Source organism: Triticum aestivum, chromosome 2B, assembly GCF_018294505.1.
Source record: "Triticum aestivum cultivar Chinese Spring chromosome 2B, IWGSC CS RefSeq v2.1, whole genome shotgun sequence".
NCBI classification, from domain to species: domain Eukaryota; kingdom Viridiplantae; phylum Streptophyta; class Magnoliopsida; order Poales; family Poaceae; genus Triticum; species Triticum aestivum.
Window position 1 is genome coordinate 765,916,970 of NC_057798.1, and position 16,189 is coordinate 765,933,158.

General features: G+C 45.0%; 1 protein-coding gene across 1 annotated transcript; it reads left to right on the top strand.

Annotated features, from left to right (window-relative positions):
* The first annotated feature begins 7,700 nt into the window (after positions 1–7,700).
* Positions 7,701–13,197, top strand: LOC123042578 (syn-copalyl diphosphate synthase, chloroplastic-like). Its single transcript, XM_044465008.1, has 14 exons — positions 7,701–7,809; positions 8,053–8,135; positions 8,259–8,568; positions 8,667–8,850; positions 10,144–10,364; positions 10,457–10,577; positions 10,934–11,046; positions 11,190–11,428; positions 11,555–11,670; positions 11,905–12,003; positions 12,099–12,272; positions 12,419–12,506; positions 12,612–12,818; positions 12,927–13,197. Exons 1-14 carry the CDS (start codon positions 7,701–7,703, stop codon positions 13,143–13,145), a joined length of 2,283 nt encoding a protein of 760 aa, XP_044320943.1. The 3' UTR covers positions 13,146–13,197.
* The last annotated feature ends 2,992 nt before the right edge of the window (positions 13,198–16,189 follow it).

Genomic DNA, 16,189 nt, shown 5'->3' on the forward strand with positions numbered 1-16,189 from the left:
ATATCTGCCTCCAGTGGCGAAAGGCCAAAAAAATTGAAGGAGAGCAATATGATATTTCCTACGTAGCTCAGATAGAGCACTACCAAGCATATTTCCGGAGAGCCACCGCTCGGGCAGAAGCGTCATGGCGATCATCTAGGATCATTGCACACAGAAGCATAGAGAAGCCAAGCAATGCTGCTAGCAGCCCTGCTATGAGAACTAGGATCAACTCTAAGATCACGTCCTCCATTGGGGGCCTCCTCTCGATCTTTTGTCACCGGAGCAAGAAAAAAAAGGTGAAAATTAGGGAGAAGGAATGAGGGATGTTGTGGGGATGGAGAAAGAGAAAAGAGTCTGTGGTTATTTTTATAGCTCGAACTCGGTGCACGATGGGCGAAGTTCACCAGCACCACTCGCCGCTCGATCGCCGGTGTTCAGGAGGCGAATCTACGAGCAGTGCCGAAAAGGTGTCAGTCCGTGAGGTGAGTGCTCACTGCACCTAGCACGTCTTGCGCTATCGCGGTACTGCTCTAGATGCTCTACGTGCTACATGCGACGAGTGGGGGACTTGTGGGGAAGTTCGCGAGAGAGAAGTAGATGAGGGCTGGTGAAAACCTGTGCTTGACCCAATTCTTTTATGAATTTTGACATGTTTAATTGTTATAGGTATGTATCTTTCTGATTTATGAGTTGATCATCGGAGGGGGCGTTCCGTAGTAATAGGTTTTCCGGTGCTCGATCATCGGTGTTCAACAGGCGAACCTATGAGAAATGCAGCCAAGACGTCTCGCGCTACCGTGGTACTGCCTTAGATGCTCTATGCGTTAGACGCCACAAGTGGGGGATCTGCCGAAAGCGTGCCACAAAGAAGAGAGACCAGACACGAGAAAGAAGAAGCGACTGACAGTAAGTCTTGGGTCCACTCTATCAGCACAAAGGAGAGCTGCTCAATGGAGCGTAGCAACCAAAGATTTAGAATCTGAAAAAAAATCGCTCTTTAGTTACCCTGTGCGATTTCTGCAACCCAAGATTGCTCTCTAATTAACATATTACAAATGAAGTGAATGCACAAAATAAATCAGGATGTACAATATAAGCTGTAGAGGGGCGCGGCGTGCCGCCGCGCGAGGTTCGCTAGTATACGTACTATAAAGCTACATCTTGTGAGGCGCCTTTCTTCTCTCGCATTAATCCTTCCAGCCAACACAAGTAGTCAAGCTATGTACGTATGTACCGCATCCATGCATCATGCTCCTCTTTGCTAGATAGCTAGCTTACCATTGTAAAGTAAGTTGTGTGCCATTGTATCTTGCTTGCCTTTTCTAATGTAATTCCAGTGATTTACTACTGTATTTCTAATGTTATTGCAGAGTTATTTCCTGCTTCTTTTATAATGTATTCCCTACTGATGTTTCACTATTATTAGACTGCTTTAGCTCCGTATTTCATCTTGTCACTATAATTTCCTTGGTTTAGCTCTATATTTCTTCTTGTAAGTCCTTGTCGTTCTTTTTGGATGTCCTAATTTATTTCCTTTTGTATTTTGCAGGGATTGTGGCTTGATCATTTTCTTTAGTTGTAATACCTAGTTTAAGTATATTTCTCTTGGTAGTTTCCTTAGGCATTGTTCGCTCTAATATTTTTTTCTCTATATACATTTGAATTTGTGTACATGTGCTTCATTTATGTGACAAAGAATTAGAAAATAATCCTAACCTGAATTGGTTATGCTAATATGATTTGGGGTATTGCTTATATGTACTGTGGTCCTATTGAATGTGTGTATTGTCCTGTTTGCTTTTTGTTAGCTCATAAGTAGTGATTTTGTGGATTCTCTGTATTTAATGATTTTCAGTCTATTTTCTAAACATTAGTTTCAGTGTGAACTTCTTTATAATTTCAATTAAACTTCGCAGTAATTCGAACTTCAAATCACATGAATTTTTCATAGTGCCAAAGTTTCTGGAATACATGTTTTGGTTTCCTAGACTTTTTGTTGGAGCACTTTCACAGTTGATTCATAGCTTCCTGAGCATGTTTTCCACCTAACTTTCCTGAGCATGTGTTGTGACTATAGTTGTGAATACAGAAACTTGCAACTACATTTTTATTCCTATGACCATAGGCTTGTTGTTCCTAAACTTTGAGCCTTTGTTTCCTGCAACTACAATTCAGAAACTTTCAACTAGATTTTACAGTCTATGTAATCCATAGAGGTCATTCGTTTCATGTAGATGTTGACAGAAAGGGAGGGATCTGTTCGCATGCTTAGTTTAGGGTGAATGCAAAGTATAGGGGTTTACATGTGAATCATGTTCTTCTTCAGCCACCCATGATTTTCTTCAGGTTTTCTGTCCCGATCATGGAGTAAAATCGGCCTCGCAAGCTGATATGCTTGGTTCTCCTTTTGGTTGCTCGTTTGTCGGGGTTGGGAAAGAGGTGGTGAGGACCCATTAGTCCTTTTGATTGATTGATTTTTGTTGTGGGTCTGTTGAAAAGCGGGATAGGTAGGAACTAACAGAGCACATGGGGGGGACAGAGGAGACTTGTCCAGTTCTAGTTTTTTTTTTTTTTTTGAAGGGAATGTCCAGTTCTAGTTGGTCAAGAAATCTTACTGAAACCCAATTGGATTTCAGCCGGAAGTCAATTAGACAGTCCCCTTTCTTAAGTCAGTTTTTTCTATATTGGATCAAATCTGTAGAAAAATCCGCAAAGATCTAAAATTACAATTATATAATATAAAAATACTTTATTATAAATTTGGTTTTATAGTTCTAATATATTTTTATGGACTCGGCAAACTTAATGAAGTTTGACTTACGACGATCTAGAACCCTCAACTATTTTGAAACTGAGAAAATACCTAATAAATACGGTGGCCAAGCGCACATGGCTTGGAGTTGGATGCCCCGGTCAATCGACAGGAACCAAGCAGCGACAAAAGAGCCAGTACGGTGATCGACGGCGAAGCCATCTCTACACAGCTGCAGGTCATGTCGTGCTCCTAGTCCTAAGGCGTACTTTTAGTGTATGTTCTTTTGTAGTTTAGTACTCCCTTCATTCCACAATGTAGTGCACATATATTTTTCTAAAAGTCAAACTTTGTCAACTTTAACCAACACTAGTAGAAAAGAGGACTTTGGTCCAGGCCGGGTTAGCCCATTAGTCCCGGTTCAATCCAGAACCAGGACTAATGGGGGCATTAGTCCCGGTTCGTGAGCCCAGGGGGCCGACCGGGCCACGTGGGCCATTTGTCCCGGTTCGTCTGGACCTTTTAGTCCCGGTTGGTGCCAGGAACCGGGACTAAAGGGTGCGATGCCCATTAGTACCGGTTCGTGGCACGAACCGGGACTAAAGGTCCCATTTTCAAACTCTACCCCCCCCCCCCCATCGCCTTTTCAATTTTCAAAAAAATAAAAAAAAAATGATGAAAATGTCAAAAAAATAAAAGAAAATAAGTTTCCCATGTGATATGTGGTCTAGTTGTTGGGAAAATTAACAAATATGAATTTCGACTTTATTTGCAAAATCTCTCTAGAATTTAGTAAAATGGGCATAACTTTTGCATACTAACTCGGATAAAAAAGTTTTTTATATGAAAAATCATCTACTCGTAAAGTTACATCCAAATTTAACTGGGGGAACCCCGTCAAACGTTTTCAAAATCCTCAAAAGCCTAACAGAAAAAAAATTACGGGGCTTTTAAGATATAGAGTGGAAAAAATCGAAAAAAATCCAAACTGTGGTCAAACTAGAATATTAGTGTTACTAAATAATTATTTCAGTTATTTTGAAAGTTGGTCAAATCTGGTCAAACTGTGGTCAAACTAATTATTCAAGAAATATTAGTGTTACTAAATAATTATTGTTTTTAAAACAATAGTTTCAAACTAAAACAGTGAAATGTGTCCCTTCATGCTCAAGCAAAATTCCTGAGGGTTAATAGGATTGACATCTTACTATTGTTAGGAAAACAACAAGTGCAGACTTGGAAACGAGGGAGAATAGAACCCGAAAGTTAAGCGTGCTCAGGCTGGGGGAGTGGGAGGATGGGTGACCGCGCGGGAAGTTAGATGATTTGGAATGATGAGGGGTGTTTAGAGATTAGAGGATAAATTGAGCAGTGATGAGGGGTGGTGATTAGAGATTAGAGGTTAAAATAATCTAGAAATTTGAAAATAAAGAAATTTCAAAAAAAAAATCATAAAATTTACTTTAGTCCCGGTTGGGTGTTACCAACCGGGACTAAAGGTGGAGCTCCACGTGGCCACGGCCTTTAGTCCCGGTTCGAGTAAGAACCGGGACTAAAGGGGAGAGGCATTAGTAACGACCCTTTAGTCCCGGTTCAAAAACCGGGACTAAAGGGCCTTACCAACCGGGACAAAAGCCCCTCTTTCTACTAGTGCAAGTTTATAGAGAAAATGGTCTACATCTACACTATCAAAGACGTACATTATGAAAATATAACTCATGATGTATCCAATGATGTGCATTTGGTATTGTAGATGTACCTATTTTTCTCTACAAATATGGTCAAAGTTTGTAATGTTTGACTTTTAGAAAAATTTATAGGCACTACATTGTGAAAGGGAGGGAGTAGAACATAATAGCGGCTGCCGTTTTGTTTCCGAACTCGTTTTGCTAACTAAGTTGTACTCCCTCCATCCAGATTTATTAGGCCACCTCACATTTTGAACCAAAAATTGACCATACATTTATGTAATAAAATATCTCCTATATGTAGAAAACATGGTACTACATATCATTGAAAACTTCATTCCAACAGGAATCCAACAATTTATTCTTATGACATGTCATTTGTATTTGGCAAATCAAACATGTGGTCAAAATTTAACCGAAAATACAAAGAATCTAATAAACCTAATAAACCTGGACGGCAGTAGTAGGTAGGAGGTTTCACGTCGGCTTAGTTAACTGTAGTGGTCGTGTCGATCGCCCGTTCAATATATGTGTGGTCCAATCCAAGGATGCCGGCCGGTGGAGGATCACAGTTTAACTTCAATTTGTCCAGCTGCCTTGATTGGTTTAGCGACTAACCGATCATGAAAGGTTGGCAGCTACTGCGAATGACAGGCATGAAATGCATGGCTGCAATAGTTGGTCCGTGCGTCGATGGTATATGTCCTTTGCGCATCTCTGGGCGATGAATCCAGAAGTTTTTTAACCGCTAGCTACCGCGAAGAATATGACGTAACATGAACCCATATCGATCAAAGAGTTGCAATCGAATTCATTCTGTGCAACTCTTTTGGATGGTTGCGTCGAATACTAATCCACGGATGGTGTCGATGTGTCTATCATAGCATAGTCGTGTAGCGACGGTGTGACAAGGAATGCAAGCGGGGCGGGTTAGGGGAAACTGGCATAGTATATAATCCTCCCTCCGTCCCAAAATAAATGACTCAACTTTATACTAATTTTAGTATAAAGTCAGTATAAAATTAAGTCATTTATTTTGAAGCGAAGAGAGTACAAGATAGTGTGTGCACGCGCGTGTTTTGGATTGATACAAAATTACAAATATAGTGGTAAACTGGTAATTCTAGGGACACACTCACACACGTCGCCTAGAGAAGAGGCAGCTGCGTGAGTTATCTGTAGCTCAAAACGCATAACCATGCTCTTAACCTTGCTCTAAGCGACGCATGTGAGTGTGTCTCGGACGATACAATGGTAACTTCTCGGCTACAAGATACAATGTGGAGCCTCCTCTTCAAAAAGAGACGGTGGAGATATCCGCTTTCTGCCGGCAATGTCGTCAGTCCATCTCTTCTTCAGTGGCCTTAGGGTCATGGGGCGCGGTGGATCTCAGTCCTTGTTAATGCGAAGGTTTTGTTTTTATATGTTTCTTCAATTTTGTTAGGGTTAGTATTATTCTTAGGAAGGTGAGACGGCGGCAGCTTCCTGAAGTTAGAGTAAGGTTCTTCCCGCCCAGTCTCTGTTGTGGTGTCACATCTAGCATCATCGATGGGCGTGTGGTCTCCAGTGGATCTATCTTTGATGGATTTTCTCAAATCTGGTCGTCACTCATCTATGTTTGTGTGTTTTCAGTTTGGATTTTCAGTTTGGATCCTTGCCTATGGGACCATAGCACGACGACTTCCTGACTGTCTACTTTAAAAAAAAATTATCCGGCTCCAGCGTGGGATGAGCGATGATGGCGGCGCGACTTCGGCTCACTCTGGTGCTTGTAGTCGTTGATAGTTGGTCTACGACTTGGTAACTTTTATTATTATTCTGGTGTTCGTTCTGCTGACATGATTGAAAATGAATAGATCGAAAGTCTTTCCCGCAAGAAAAACATTGTAGTTTGTTGTTGTCTATAGACATATGTCGTGTCATCTAAAGCCTTCATGAAAAATACGCATATAATAGGTTGTCTCTTAGATTAGCTATTAGGTTTACTCTAAGCATTTAATATTTGCATGAGCAATGTAAAGGATTGGAAGAGAATTGCATGCGTACTATTTTTTCTTGATCCATGTGCTATAGCCAGGCTATACAATCCCGCTTCACTCTCTTTTCTCTTCTCGCTACTCTAAGTAGGATTTTTATGACATGGTAAGTCTTATATATAGCCTGTTGACTCGTCCATATTAGACTTGCTATAATAACACAACCAACTGTTGGCTATAAGATATGGCCATGTCATCTATAGTCAATTTAATAGGCAATATGTATATCAGTTAACTATAAAGAAGTGTTACTTTATTAACATATGACCCACGTCATTCTCACAAAGTTTGTTAAAGACAGTGCTACAAACTAATTCTTCTACAATCGGCTTCTCTTCTCTCTCTTCCCACTCAACCAAAATAAAATATTTAAAACATTATAGTCTGCTCACATCATCTTATTACACTTGCTCTTAGGAAAACACTGATTAGGGCCTCCAAACTATATTAGCATCAGCTCCTAGCCAGTGGACATTCTCAGAGCTGGTGGAGAACCATTACCATCCCTAGCTCGTTGCGGGCAATGGTTTTGAATGTCAGTAGACCAGGTGTGGTGTCATACTCGGTCCTTGTATGGACCCCTTCCGTCAATATATCTCCAGACGAGAAGCTACATCTTTTGGCATTTTCTGGATGCCCAAAGTTTACACGTAGGGTTGTTTTTATTTAGGAAAAAACCGATATATGTCCAGACGAGTAGCTACTTCTTTTGGCATTTTCTGGATGCCCAAAGTTTACACGTAGGATTTTTTTTATTTAGGAAAAAGGACGTTAGAAACCTGCTAGTGGAAAGCTACATACATATCTGAAACACACGTATGTATATGCAGTGTCATAAAAATAACCAAAAAGTAGATGCACAAAAATGATGAACTGGAATTGGAAATTTGTACAATAAAGTATACTGTTCATCACATGTAAATTTGCAATTCTAGACTGTGCATCCAAACTAGAATAGGAAATATTGTTCCCTTTGAATTCCAAGAGCCAATTACAAGAATATCCAAACACTAGAACTAGCATTGAAGATGCTGGGATATTTGGTATTGTTGTGTGTTCAATGCCAAGGCCTGGAATGTCTACATTCAAACGGAGCCTAAGTAAAAAAAATCTTAGCCGTCGCTCTCACTATACTTGTCTATCATCAAGTGCGATTTGTCACCTAGAGCCTTCCTGTATAAATAGTTAATGATGGGGTAAGGAGCAGCTCATTACTGGGCTAACATCCAAAAGGTTCGGAGGATGCTGATCTTTACCGCCGCGGGCTGGCATGTTCCAGTGCTCCACCGGCCGACAGCCAAGCCATGGCAACGGCTTTCCATGCACCTACTCTCTCAGCGTGGTCGATCTGGTAATCACTTGATCTATCAATCTCCTGACGTGAATGCAAGCATGCCGCGTTTAAGAAATACAGTACTAACTTGAGGGCTGCCGTAACAACTGTGGTTAGTATTTTTGGCTCTTCGCTGGAAAAAAAATTGGTTTGAAGCTTTTGGTGCCTCTTGAAGTAAATTAATTCCTTTTATGAATCTTGTCTCATACTTTGAAGTGGATGTAAATTTCATATGACTTGCATGACATGCCTGATATCTAGGGCTCGTCCTAAGTAGCAAATCCCCAGCATATCCAGAAGCAGAAGAGGGTGAATGGGAAGTTGATGAATACAGAAGACACCCGGTAAGCATATGCACATGTGAATTGACTCATTTTGAGCTGAATAATCATTTCTGCGCACAAGCTGACAAATGTACACATACTATATTCAACTCTGGTCAAAACCCAATATCGATCTTCCTAAAGGATCTAACAAGCAAGAAGCAACAGATGATCAACGCCATAAGGACGGCACTTCGGTCATTGGGGGATGATGAGACGTCGACAACTGTTTCAGCTTACGACACGGCATTGGTTGCACTTGTCAGGAACCTTGACGGAGAAGATAAACCGCAATTCCCCTCGTGCATCGACTGGATTGTACAAAATCAACTACCAGATGGTTCGTGGGGTGAACCTACTTTCTTTATGGTCCAAGAACGGATGATCACCACCCTGGCATGTGTAGTGGCTCTGAAGTCTTGGAACGTTGACAGCGACAACTTGTGTGAGAGAGGTAAATCGATGTTGGGTCTTTGTTTCGATCAAACTTGGTCTCCTTAACTACATGGTTTCTTCAAGCAGCTAATGTAGAGAGAACCATTTCCGCTGTAGGTGTGTTATTTATCCAAGAAAATATGAGCAGGTTGGTAGAAGACGAACAGGACTGGATGCCATGTGGCTTCGAGATTAAATTCCCAGCAATCCTACAGAAGGCCAAGGACCTGAATTTGGACATCCCTTATAATCACCATGTTCTTGAACAGATATATACCAAGAGAAATCTAAAGCTCTCTAAGTATGCATAGATACATAAACATCGGTTTATAGATTGAACTGAATAGTCTACATATAATTAAGCATTATCTGACTCGATCGAGGTCTTTTACAGTGCAATTTACTACTCTTATTGCCTAGTAGTATTAATTCATCTTAATCGTCCAATGTATGTTATTCTGGACAGTTCACCTCTGGGTATTTTTTGTAAGGATGATTTAGGATACGATTAGAGGATAATCTCACCCATAAAAGGTATTCCTCTTTTTCTTTCGAGTGAAAAAAGAGAGGAATCTCTCGACCTTCTCCATAGACACATCGTGTTTTCTAATACGTTTAAAACACATGTTGTTTTCTGCGGGTAAAGAAAACCCCGTGAAAATCAATGTTTTCGTAGAGAATCGGTTAATTAGCAGCAATCCAGCTAATTACATAATTGGATGATAGAATTAGCTTGTGAGAAACGCGCATTACCCTACCCCATTCGTATGCCCACGCCCGGGCCGCCTGAGTTCGTACCGTGTTATTTTGTACTGTATATCAAAATAGCTAGACCCCAATAATCTACTCGCTCCGATCCAAAATGTAAGACCAAAAATGATCTTACATTTTAGGATAGAGGAAGTATTTCTCCCAACATGCAAACATGCCACTTCATCATTTAAGATGTCTTTAAAAGGACCACCTCAACATACAATCATGCGTAAGAAAAGGCTACCTCAACATGCAAACATGCATGAGAGTTTCCATCTATTTTTGATATTTATAAAACAATTAAACACTATAAATTATATATATTCAGTTTCAGTTCACATATTATTATTTCCAAAAAAAATCATACACCCAATTCTCCTTGGAATATATTGCAAAATATCCGTGCAGCAATCGTGTGGGTATCATCTAGTTCCATATAATTTTGCGGGTGTTGTTCCAGGTATCATCTAGTTCCATATAATTTTGCGGGTGTTGTTCCCAGGCGGCGGCACCAGCATTTGTCCACAACTGTCCACAAACCCATAATTAAAACTAGTAATTCACACGGCCGCTTGCATCCCTAGGTCATATGAATCATAACTTGGACCATGGAGATCGTTATTTGGGTATATTTAGATAAGCTAAGCTGGACAAATATCAATCTCAATCTACCAAGCAATCTCTTTTTGTGTTTCATCCATCAAATGTGCCCTTTGACTGAGAAATGCTACTGCTTTGATTTCCTAGTATTGATCAATCAAAACCATCTAATCTATTGGCCTGGCACGGCTGATATTTGCATGTCCCTACCATAAAATACTCTCTCTGACTCAAATTGTAGGATACCTCTGGATGTGCTACACGCCATACCAACGACCCTACTTTACAGCTTGGAAGGATTGTTAGGCTTGCAATTGGACTGGGAAAAGCTACTCAAGTTGCGGTGTCTCGACGGCTCCTTCCATTCCTCACCTGCTGCAACAGCTGCTGCGCTCAGCTACACCGGCGACAAAGAATGTCTTGCGTTCCTGGACAGGCTCGTCAAAAAGTTCGACGGGGGAGGTAATTTGTTTCTGGGTAGGATGTGAGAGTCCCTTGCATTGGTTAGTACAGTATATACTAACATTGTCATTCAAATAAATTCCCATTTTCAGTGCCCTGTATGTACTCCTTGGATATTTTTGAGCAGTTATGGGTGGTCGATCGGCTGACGCGCCTAGGGATATCAAGGCACTTCACGAGTGAAATTGAGCAGTGCCTAGATTATATTTACAGGTAACACACATTTAATTGGAAATACATGGTGTCCTAAAATACATTCAATCAAGAGCTTCAAACTTACCAACCACTCCGGCACATACAAAACAAATTAATCTGGTCAAATCGTTAAAGTATCATCATATTCCATCATATATATGAGAAGGTCTCAACCTTCTTAAACTAAGAGAGGTCCGTGTATTAGGTTCTCCATACATAAGTAAAACATCTCCAAACTACTAAACTAGTGTAGTAAGAGCATATTGCAGAGTATGTACATAAGTAAAACATCTACAGACTACTAAACTAGTGTAGTAAGAGCGTTTGTTTGACACCTGTTTGAGAGGATCTATATATATACACACTTTGAACAGGCGTTGGACTCAAATGGGACTGGCTCATAACGCACACTGCCCAATCCCAGATATTGATGACACGGCCATGGGTTTCCGTCTCCTGCGTCAACATGGCTACGCCGTCACTCCATGTAAATACATAACTATTGCCGTGCATTCTAATGTAGATCAACCATGGTTTATAAGGTCAACATGTATCCGGAGTAGGGCTTATGCATGCATGACTACTATGTTGTGCTGGATCGATTTTGTCTAACGTGCATCCACAATGCAGGCGTGTTTAAGCACTTTGAGGACAAGAATGACGGCAAGTTCTTCTGCTTCCCATTGGAGACCAACGACGCATCTGTTAACCCAATGTACAACACTTACCGTGCTTCTCAGTTCATGTTCCCAGGAGATGACGATGTCCTGGCACGGGCCGGGCGCTATTGCCGTGCATTCCTCCAAGAAAGACAGGCCTCCAACAAACTGTATGACAAGTGGATCATCACCAAGGACCTGCCGGGCGAGGTAGTATATATGTGCAAACGTATTCAAGTTAATTATATATGCGTACGTCAATCCAGCTTGTACTTCTTAATTTACAAGAGAGTAAATGATGCAGTTTATGGTTGCCTCGTACTTCCAAAAAAACAGGTCGAGTACGTACTGAACTTCCCCTGGAAAGCAAGTTTGCCACGAATCGAATCAAGGATGTATCTGGATCAGTATGGAGGCAACACAGATGTTTGGATTGCCAACGTCCTCTACAGGTAATACTGTTGAAGTGTATATGTGGATTGCCTACCAAAAGTCCGAATTGATGGAAAAGGTAATCCACATATACACTTCAACAATAACCATCCTTTGTACTAGTATTGATGTATTACTATTATTCAGCTAACATGTGAAACTAGACCAATTCTTAATTGCCTCGTTTGGAAAAACAGAAATTTCTGGTAGCCATATATTTGTCACACCTTTGGTTCTGGCACCTACCTTTTCAGAATGAATCTTGTGAGCAACGATCTGTACCTTAAAATGGCAAAAGCTGATTTTAGAGAATATCAGAGACTCTTCCGACTTGAGTGGAATGGCCTCAGAAAGTAAGTCACGTACATTTTTGCAACCTCTCTCTTCTAAGGTTCAATTAATCAGCTCCTGGCATATGGAGTAGATTCTTACTCGAGAGTATGTGTAGGTGGTACTTCAGGAACCATCTGCAGAGGTATGGTGGGACACCAAAGAGCGTGCTGACGGCTTACTTCTTAGCTTCAGCAAACATCTTCGAATCTCGCCGAGCAGCAGAGCGTCTAGCATGGGCTCGCACGTGGGTGCTTACTGAGGCGGTGACCACTCACTTCAGACATACTGGGTATGAATGCAGCCTCATAGTTCTCCCTCTCTAGAATCTGATTTTAGTGATGGTCAATGTACCCTGATTTCCATCCAGAAACCAAAAAAGTAGAGGTTCGTACATGCCAGACTGATCAAAATAACATGTGTGTGCATGCATTGCAGGGGGACAAAGGACTCAACAAAGAATCTTGAAGAGCTTATCGACCTTGTTTCATTCGACAATGACTCTTCCAGCAGTCTTCGTGATGCTGTAAAATTCATCAAACCACTCCAGTTAGATACAGCTGTCTATAAGATGCTGAATTTTGTTACCAGATATGAAACATTGAACCTCTGTTTTCTTTGGCAACTGCAGTGGAAGCAGTGGCTCATGGCATGGACTGCAAAGGAGAGCCATGGATCAATTGAAGGAGATACAGCTCTGTTGTTGGTTCGAACAGTCGAGATATGCTCAGGAAGGCATGTTTCAGCCGAGCCAAAGCTGAACCTTTGGGAGTATTCCCAGCTCGAACAGCTCACCTCTTCCATCTGCCGCAAGCTTGCCACAAGAGTTGTTGCTCAGGTGCGTATATACATGCATTTGTGTGTCCAGAATACAGGTGTGTCCGATTTGAGTTGTATGTGATCTGTCAAACCATAACCAAATATTGTTCAATGATTAAATAAACAGAATGGGGAAATTATGGAGAACACAGACGACTTGGACCGGCAAGTGGACATGGAGATGCAAGAACTATCTTGGAGAATTCATCAGGGTTGCCATGGCATCAACAGAGACACCAGGCAGACATTTCTCCACGTGGTGAAAAGCTTCTACTACTCGGCTCATTGCTCACCTGAAACAGTTGATGGCCACATCGCAAAGGTCGTCTTCCAGGATGTTATTTAGGAATAATCCGCTTATGTCCTATTTATGTTCCTGTTATTGCAAGAAATAAATTTGTGCATGTGGAAACAAACGAGGCCTACTTGGAATTTCGATCTGAATGTGCCATTTCCAGATTCTCTAGGCTGAACTTTGTTTTTTAGAGTTTGGCTTATAAGATTATTATTGTTTTGAGGGATTAAAGCCTAGCTGGCAGATCCCTCAAACCAATAATCACTAAAAAACATTTCATCCCCTCAAAAGCCGCAGCTTCTCAGTATAGTCGGCCACCCATGCATTCTTTCTCTCGGCGCGTCAGCGCCGCCGCTGCCGTAGCTCCCATCCAGACCCCTGCACTGGAACTGTTCCACGCGTCCATCCCGCAGCCCGGCCGCCCTCTCCCGCCTTCTCCTCGCTCGCCGGTGCCAAAATCGGCCTTTTCACCGCCGATGAGCCCGTCGTCCTGTAGCTCCACCTGCTGGCCGCGGAGGTCCATTTTTGCCCGGAATCGAGCCAGCTGACCTTGGAGATAGCGTAGGAAGATCCACCTCAACTCCTACATAGTCGACGGCACTGGAACCGGCGAAGAACACCAAGATCGCCACCCCGTAGCCGCCCTGACATCCTAGCCACGTTTGTCGCCTCCACGCCCGGGAATCGCCTCTGCGGACTGCTAGCCAGCGTCGTAGGTGCCCTCCAGGATCTGAAGGGGGCGTGTGATGTGTCTCATGTTAGAAGTATAAACGTGTTAGTTAGAGATAAGGATATATAGAGATATATTTGGTTCAAACTAATAATGACTTGCCTTGTACTCCTATACTCTCCCCACACTGTACTCTATATATACCCCTACAAGGGTCTGACCAATACAACACAATTCAAAAGAAATGTTTAGTCGTCCTATAATTCCACGGTGTTTTAGAGCGGTTAGTCCAACGAGGTTGATTCTAGGTTTCTCCATCACTTCCGCAGTGCGCCTATTATGACCGGCATATTAGGGGTTTAGCCCAGTGGGTTGTGGCCCAATTTATCTTATCATTATTAGGGGCTTAGCCCAATTATCTTATCGTTATTAGGATCATTTGCTTAGGAGTCAAGTAAACCTCTCTTATATATAAGGAGAGGAGATGTATCAATCTAATCAAGCAAGAAGCAATCATTATTTGCTCGGCTTCCCGAAGGGAGCCGGGAGACCTAACCCTAGCCGCATCTTGCGCCGCCATCGCCTCTTCGTCATTCCGCCACGGCGCCCCGCCGCCGGCAGCCGCGATCGCATCTCCGTCAACCCTCCCCCTTCCCGTACAACCTACGCCCTAGACCCGGTAGGATCCTAGCTCCTACCAATTTGGTATCAGGTAGCTCAGTTCCGATCATGTCTGCACCACCACCCAACCCCCCGCTGCCTGTCACCACCGCGCCTCTGCCCGTCACCACCGCGCCGCTGCCTCTCTCCACCGCGCCGCTGCCTCTCCCCACCGTGCCGCTGGACTCCACCGCCGGCGCATCCACCGGCCAGACGCCGCCGCCCTCCACCGCGCCGCCCGTCGCCATCTACTCGCCGGCGAAGATGAACGGGGTCCTCAACGACCTCGTCACCGCCGTACAGGGCATACGCCTGTACCTGGCCGGGCCCTACGGGCAGCCGCCGCCCTTCCAGCCGGCCGCTGGGACTGGGCCAGCCGCCCTGCCGTGGTACGCGGCCACCACGGCGCCGATCGGGCCTCTACACCACCACTGGCCCGGTCCGCCGCCGCCCGCCGTCGCCCCCCACTGGCCGCTGTGGCTGGCTCCGGCGATCCCCGCGCCCCCGACGCCTCCCGGGTCCGGGCAGCCGCAGCCCCAGTTGCCGGCTCCACCACCACCCACTGCCGCACCTCAATGGCCACAATGGCCGGCCCTGGCCCTCACCGCAACCCCAACGCCTCCCGGGTCCGGGCATCCGCAGCCCCAGCTGCCGGCCCCATCGCCGCCCGCTGCCGTGCCTCAATGGCCACAGTGGCCGTCCCCCGCCCTCGCTGCGCCCCCATGCCACCCGGGTCCGTACCGCCGCAGCTGCCGGCCCCGCCCCCGCCCAGCACGGGGCCCGGGTCATCCACGCAGGGAGGCGTACCGATCCAGCAAGTGCGCTTTTCCACCGTCACTGTCCCCAATACCGGCCTGGCTGACCGGATCATCGCTGCCACCCGTCTACACGTCAACTGGAGACCCGCCGACACCCACTCTGCAGTTCGGCGATCCCTCCGGCTCGGCGGGGCACCCCACGGGCCGCGGCCATGCTGACTGGGCGCCCCAATCCTTGCCGCTTCGCACCTCCAAGCGAGTCGGCCACGGCGCTCCGACTTAGACACCGCCGCGGTTTTCCAAACTGGACTTCGCCACTTATGACGACACAGAGGACCCTCTCAACTGGCTCAACCAGTGCGAGCAGTTCTTTTGCGGGCAGCGCACCCTCGCCTCGGAGCGTACCTGGCTCGCCTCTGACCACCTCTGCGGCGCGACACAGACCTGGTACTACGCCCTCGAGCAGGACGAGGGCAGCATGCCCCCTTGGGAGCGCTTCCGCGAGCTCTGTCTCCTTCGTTTTCAGCCACCGATCCGCGGGAGCCGCCTAACAGAGCTAGGCCGCCTTCCCTTCACCTCCATGGTTCAGGACTTCGCCGACCATTTTCAGGCCCTGGCATGCCACGCGTCGGGCGTGACGGCGCAGCAGCGGGCCGACCTCTTCGTCGGTGGACTTCCGGATCACATCCGCGTGGACGTGGAGCTTCGGGGACCCTAGGATCTCAAGACGGCCATGTACTACGCCCGCGCGTTCGAGCGCCGCGCGGTGGCCATCCAGCAGAAATCACCATCCCGGGCCGCTGGGTCGCTACCCTAGCCGGATGTTCCCGCGAAGGGTCGGCTTGCTCAGGCTTCCGCGGCACCCCTCGCCGCGACCGCGGCGTGCCCGTTCCGCCGGCTCACCTCGGCCGAGCTGCTCGAGCGTCGCCGCCAAGGGTTGTGCTTGAACTGCGACGAGCCCTACACGCCCGGCCACGTCTGCGCGCGACTCTTCTACCTGGAGATTG

Coding starts and splice junctions, on each gene's coding strand:
- LOC123042578 (XM_044465008.1), top strand. CDS start 7,701: ATGCTGATCTTTACCGCCGCGGGCTGGCATGTTCCAGTGCTCCACCGG. Junction 11,429..11,554: donor CCAAGGACCTGCCGGGCGAG/GTAGTATATATG, acceptor CCAAAAAAACAG/GTCGAGTACGTACTGAACTT. Junction 11,671..11,904: donor ATTGCCAACGTCCTCTACAG/GTAATACTGTTG, acceptor CTACCTTTTCAG/AATGAATCTTGTGAGCAACG.